The 6,629-nt window shown below is 59.8% G+C and overlaps 1 protein-coding gene across 1 annotated transcript in view; it reads right to left on the bottom strand.

Moving 5' to 3' along the window:
* Positions 1–3,853: 3,853 nt before the first annotated feature.
* Positions 3,854–6,629, bottom strand: part of HPN (hepsin) — a gene marked incomplete at its 5' end in the record, with an annotated part of 4,178 nt that continues 1,402 nt past the window's right edge. Inside the window, 6 exons of the mRNA XM_014525962.1 lie at positions 3,854–4,870; positions 5,007–5,171; positions 5,330–5,472; positions 5,845–5,940; positions 6,069–6,259; positions 6,402–6,620. Of these exons, the coding sequence (XP_014381448.1) occupies positions 4,832–4,870; positions 5,007–5,171; positions 5,330–5,472; positions 5,845–5,940; positions 6,069–6,259; positions 6,402–6,620 (853 nt within the window). The remainder of the gene's footprint in view (positions 4,871–5,006; positions 5,172–5,329; positions 5,473–5,844; positions 5,941–6,068; positions 6,260–6,401; positions 6,621–6,629) is intronic.

Here is a 6,629-nt window from a genome sequence, read left to right as displayed (position 1 = left end):
AAAAAATGCCAAAACAGGCCAAAACAGGATAGAAGTGTCATGTGGGTCAAAGGGTTAAAACGTGAAAATAAATGTGCCTGAGGGGGACACCGAGCAGAGCCCCCCGGGCCGCACCTAGCCCCGGGTTCTCAAAGGCATCCAGGGAGCCAGTGGTTGCTGCCCACTGGTGCTCCGCCCAGAGACGTGCACGGACAAGTGAGAGGAAACACAGGGATGACCTGTGGCCTAGTTGGGCCTAACCAGGGGGTGAACAGCTGGTCTTCACTGCATTCTCCTGGTCTGGGCTTGGACGTGAGATCCAATGGAGCCACCTCTGCTTTGTTTCCAGCTTCATGGGGGCAGGCAGGGTTGGTCGCTCCCCAGCTGAAATGCAGCCACTTCTGGGGTGGGGCATGACTGCCAGTTCACAGTTCATGGCAGCAGAAGCTGAGGACCGGCCAGTGTTAGGGGGAGCTGCTGGGACACTTGGTGGGTATTGGATGAGGACCTATAGCCTTACTCCCCCCCGCCCAATGGGGGCAGGGGGCAAGCCCCTGCTGCCTGGCCACATCTCAGGGCCGAGACCTCAATCCCATCCAGGTCCTGCTTGTCTCAGGGCTGGAGCCTGTGGCAGGACTGAGCACTTCCCTTAACCATATCTACTCATCCATCCTGTCCCAGCCATGAGAAGGAGCTTCGAGCACTTAGGATCAATGGAGATTGGGGCTGGGGCAGGGGGGATATTCCCAGACCCCCCCCCCCCCGCCCCCCCCCCGACATCCAAATCTACCCCAGGTCATCCTCAGAAGGTTCACCCTGGATGCCCAGACACCTGGGTTCGATCCCTGCTCTGGGAGAGGAGTTGAGGCTGGAACTTAAAGAGGAAGCTGAGAGCCTGGCTGCCTGGGTTCCCTCCAGCTCTAGAAGTGGGGTTCAGGCTGAAGGGTTAGAGCAGGGGTCAGCAACCCCCGGCATGTGTGCCGAGCATGGCATGCAAGGCCATTTTGCTCGGCACACCACTGCCAGTCCAGGCTCTAAGCAGCTGCTGCCAGCCCCAGAGCCCAAGCTGCTCCCAGCAGGATTCAGGGAGGCTGCAAGCCCTGCTGCAAGCAGACCAGACTCCAAGGGCTGGCTGCAGCCGGGAGGCTGCAAACAGCTGCTCCAGGCTCCGGCATGTCAGCACTCTGGCACCTTCCAAGGTAGACATTGTGTTTTTTTCAGCACTCCAGCCAAAAAAACATTGCCTACCCTTGGGTTAGAGCAAGGAGGACTGGGACCCGGACCCCTGGGTTCTCTCAGTCTCTAGCATGCCACATTCATCTCCCACTTCACACTTCTCTCTTCCATGTCCAGTGCTGTGTCTCTGGATGGCAGCTGCATGGAGGCCAAGACTGGACCCAGATGTCCAGTTAAGGAAGGAGACCCGACCCCCCCCCCCGCCCCAGCTAGAAACACGCCAGCCCCTAGGGAGGGAGTGGATTGGCCATAGCTGGTGGGGGAACTGGGTTGCATTGGGAAGCAGGTGGGAGTGCAAGGAGGGGCTGGAGATGCCTTTGCATAGAGCACGACCAGCAGCTGGGGGGCTGGGGCTGGGACAGCTGAGCCTGGCATGATGCCTGGGTGGGGGCTGCACTCCCCCCCACCCTGCTGCAATCACAGGACCCCCTGGCCCCAGAGAAGCATCAGGCCAACACCAGCAGGGGCCACTGGGTTGGAGGCCCAGCCCTTCAGGGCAGCCGACTCCATGTCTGTCACTCCCACGAACACAAAAGGCTCTGACCGTGAAATAACCCAAGCCACGTGCTGGGAAGGTAAGCATCCTGGAGCCAAGCCCAGTGCCTCCGGGAAAGGCGCTGGAGCCAGACAGAGGAAACTCTAGGTACGGGGAGCAGGGCAGTGAGGCCAAGAGGAAGGAGAGGCAGGTTCGGGGCCGGTGGGGGAAGCAGGGTTCAGAGGGGCAAGGCTGGGGGGATGAGAGCAGCATCATGCAGGGTGCAACTGAAGGTACCAAGGTATGCAGTGAGTTGGGGGGGCCCTTTGCTGGGGATGGGGGGGGGGGATCAAACCATTGATAAGGGACAGCCAGCCCTAGAATAGGGGGGTTTTGAGGGGGCAGGGGGGTTGGGTTTTTGTTGATTTTTTTTTTTTTTTAACTGATAGTACATATTTTTTACTGACAACCAAGCTTTTTAAACATAGTTTGGGGAAGGGGTTTCATTCATGTGGGTCTGGGAACTGTACCAGGATCATAAAGCCATAGAGAAATGAGCCTGGAAGGGACCTCCAGAGGTCACATCTAGTCCAATACCCTGCCTGAGGCAGGATCAGCCCTGTCCAAACCACCCCAGACAAAGCCAGCATCTACAATCTTTGTAAAACTACCATCAGCCCTGACACAACACCAGACATCACACCCGAACCTACCCCAGGGAAAGCAGGGGGACCGCAGCAACCAAACTTCTGCTTCTGTAGAAGGTTGTTAACAGATGGTCCAGAGACTCCAGGTAAAGGCTGTGCCCCCACTACAGAGGAAGGCAACGTGCCCCACCCCCAGTCTGTACCAATCTGACCAGGGTGGAAATTCCTTCTTGACCCCAAGTCCAGCATCAGTCTGAGCCTGAGCGGAGGGGCAAGACCCTCTAGCCAGGACCCTACGAGGTTGGTCCCAGCAGGAGCATTGGCACAGCCCAGTTCCTATCCCCAGCCTGGGCTGCAGCCAGCACCTCTGGGGGAGGCTTAAAACCCCCATGACACATGGGGGGGAGGGGGGGCGGGCGGGGAGTGCAACAAGGAAAATCCAGAAGCCTGGGAAATCCCCATAGTTAGCCAAACCATAAGGAAATCCGGGACATCTAGGACCAAACTCAACCTCCTCTGCTGCAACTTCAAGCCATTGGTCCACATCCTCTGTGCAGCCAAGAGAAAAGGTGCTTTCCCTTTTCCTTATGGCAGCCCTTCAAGTATATGCAGACTGCTATGATGTCTGCTCTTCAGCACTGTAACCTCAAGCTGAACATGCCCAGCTCCCCCAGGACGACTTGCTTTCTGATACCCTGAACATCTTTATCACCCACGTATGGACCTACTCTAACTTCTCCCTGGCCTATGCTGGACCATACAGCTCCATGTCCGACACCCCTGGTTGAGGTATCCAGGGCCTGGCAGGAGGGTTACATGGATGTGATGTCAAATATAAGTTGGTAAAAATGTGTGTCAGGAATTCAGCCATCAGTAAAAAAATTCAAATGTCAGTTAAAAAAAAAAGAAGCCTCAGTTAAAAAAACCACAACCCTGCCCCCCCTCCCCCACTCCCAGAAAACAAACAACAAACCACTCAGCTCATTGTCCTGGGTTGGCAGATCTACAGCACCATAACCACCCTGGCCTGAGCTGCTGCTGATACCCTGAGGGAGAAGGAAAGGCTCCTATAGCAATGAGATGGGGAAAAATCTCCTTCCTGGCCCCAATGCCCAGAAGCCAGTGGGAAGCCAGACGTCCTCTGCTGTGCCTGGCAGATCATAGTATCATAGTGCTTAGGGTCAGAAGGGACCTAAACAGATCATCAGGTCTGACCCCCTGCCCTGGGCAGGAACGGGTGCCAGGGTCATAACACCCCAGCTAAATATCTGTCCATCCTCCCCTTGAAGACCCCCAAGGTAGGAGAGAGCACCACCTCCCTTGGGAGCCCATTCCAGAGCCTGGCAGCCCTAACTGTAAAGTAATGTCTCCTGATGTCCAGCCTAACCCTTCTCTAACAATTTGTGGCCATTATTCCTAGTAACCCTGGGATAGTGGGCAGAACCCACCCCTGCCCCAGCCTAGGCCCCTAGGGGCATGCGTGATGCCAGGTACAGAGAGGCCAGACACGGAAGTGTCTAATCAAACATTTATTAGCACAGTGATTGGCGGCAAAAGTGGGGCCCGTACAGGCCCCACAGCTATGTACATAAAGGGCCCCAGCCAGGGGAAGGGACCCAGGGGCTGGCTCTAGGCAGGGAGGCCCAGACATAGCCAGCAAGGCACGTGTGTGTGTGTGGGATGGTGAGAGGGAAGGGGGTGTGTGTGTATGTGCATGTGTGCGTGCATGCATGCGTGTTTGCTCACGTGCATTCACATGTGGCAGTGGGGCTGGCTGTGTATGAGTGCATGCACGCACACATACACGTGTGTTCTCTACACATGGTACAGGGAGGCAAGTGCCGTGCCTGGGCTGATCCGTGTGGGCAGTGCCTGCCCTTTGTGCGTCTAAGGTGCGTGTGTGTGTGTGTGCACATGTGTCTGTTGCGTGTCCTTGGCATGTGTTGGTACATGCAGATCTCCAGGGTGCATGCCCACCTCTGTCCCTTCCCCCCACCCCACTTCCTGGCCCTATGAACTGAAGCCAGATCCTTCCCTGAGCCCTGTCCCTCCCAGCATGCCATGCACCAGCAAGAGCAGTGCATGCTGGGATAACTTCCCCCACAGGGTGCCTCCTCCCAGCACTGAAGCAGTTAATGGGTGGCAGATCCACCTTGATTGGCTGATGTCCATGGGGGGGGGAGGGGGGGGTCTTTGCAGCCATTGCCACTGCCTTCACCATTCCCTGGCCAGCTCCTCTTCCCTGGCACAGAAGTCTGACAAGCCACAGAGGAAACCCATTGGTCATCATGTCCTTAAAGGGCTGGTGCCACATTGCAATAGGCCGATCCAGCCAAAGGATGCCCCCATTGGCCAGCGGAGGCTTAAAGAGCCGACGCTGCATCCCCTTCAGTGGCTGGGGCCTGTTCCTGGCCTGCAGCCATGAGGGGGGGCAGGGCCGGAAGTCAGAGGTCACCAGGTCAGCAAGGTCCACGGAGGGGGGGGCAGGCAGGGGTCAGTGCTGGGACACGATACCGCTGACCTGGGAGTGAGTCTGTAGGGACAGGGTAGAGACGTGGGGTCAGGCCAAGGGGCATGGGACTCGGGGCAGAGGAAGGGGCCAGCCCTGCTCCTCCGCCCCAGCAGGGTAGAGGGGGCAGGGCATGTCCTGGCCTCAACCCTACACACACCTTCATGGCCTTGTGGATCCAGGCGTGGAAGGCACCAACACGCGTGTAGACGCCTGGTTTGCGGGGCAGGGCACAGCCAGTGCCCCAGCTCACCACGCCGGCCAGGCGCCAGCGGCGGGCACGCGCCACCCCATCCTCACACACAAAGGGGCCCCCGCTGTCTCCCTGGGGGGGGTCAAGGTCAAGGTTACAGGCAGTCCTTCTCCACCCCGATTCACACCCCAGCCCGGTCCCAAGTCAGCCCCTGCCCCTAGCACGATCCCATCCCCGCCTCCATGCCAACCTGCCCAGCCCTAACCCCTGACCCTTGACCTCCTCAATACCTGGCAGGCATCAACGCCGCCCTCAGCAAAGCCAGCGCAGAACATGCGTGGCCGGATCTGGTTGCCGTAGTACTCGGGCGTGTTGCACACGGTGGAGCTGATGATGGGCATGGCCGCCTCCTGCAGCACGTCGGCTTGCTGCCCTGGGGAACGGGGAAGGGCTCTGGGACCTACCCACCCTCTCCACCCCCACCAGGGGATATAGGGCAGCGGGCTAGGAAGTCCCGCCTCCTATCACTCTGGGGCTGCACAGGAAGTCCCGCCTCCCCCGAAGGGCTGGCACTTCAGGAAGTCCCGCCTCCCAGGACATCCCACCCTCTCTATATCTGATGCTCCCAGGAAGTCCCACCCCCACCCAGGGAAGAACCCTCTCCAAGGCGCCAGGAAGTCCTGCCCCCACCAGACCGAGGCCCCCAGGGTCCCTCTCATGTGTGACCACCTACTTCCACCCTCCTCCGTGGTCACAGCCCCCACGGCCGTGAGGCTGGTGGTATCGCACACACGTGTGCACTCACCATAGTACTGCGTGTTGCCCCAGCCCGTCACGGTGCAGATCTTGCCATCCACAAGGTGCTGGCCACGCACCGGCAGGCACACGGGCTGCACGTACTCTGGGGTGTGGGGAGAGGGTAGCCAATGGGCAGGAGGCCTCACACACGCGTGCACCAGCACATGCATGACAGACGCACCAGCAGGGGTGAGGGGGCTGCAGGTCGGGAGTGATAGGCCTGGCACTGACCAGTGAAGGTGACGGGCACGGCCAGGCGCACCAGGGCAATGTCATCGGCATTCTCCTCACTGTTGGGGTCCAGGAAGGGCTGGTAGCCCCCGTGGTAGACGACACCTAAGACCCCGACCTGCTGCCCCTGGCCCGCGGCCTGCGACACAGCACCCAGCAGCACCCGCCACCGGCTCAGCACCCGGTGCCTCCTGCCCGGCCACGGATGGATGTGGGGGATGGGGGGAAGAGGGGGAGGATCAGCGAGGAGCAGGCAGCTGCCCCCCACAGCCCCCCAGACCTGGATGCCTGGGTTCTCCCCAGCTTTGGGGGTCGGGGTTGGTGGTCACTCACTCGGGGAAGCAGTGGGCAGCGGTGAGGACCCAGTCGCTGGCCAGCAGGGACCCGCCACAAAGGTGGGCACCGTCGTGCCGCAGGCTGACCTGCCAGGGCCAGCGCCCACGCCCCGCGTCCTGCCCGCCCACGATGCGCTCCACAGGCAGCTTCCGGCGCCCACACTCTGTGCAGAGACACCCCCCACCCTCAGCCTCAGCACGGGCCCCAGACCCCCAGCTTCCCCCA

Source organism: Alligator sinensis, unplaced genomic scaffold, assembly GCF_000455745.1.
Source record: "Alligator sinensis unplaced genomic scaffold, ASM45574v1 scaffold113_1, whole genome shotgun sequence".
Classification (NCBI taxonomy): Eukaryota; Metazoa; Chordata; order Crocodylia; family Alligatoridae; genus Alligator; species Alligator sinensis.
This window is presented reverse-complemented; position numbering and strand designations above follow the sequence as displayed.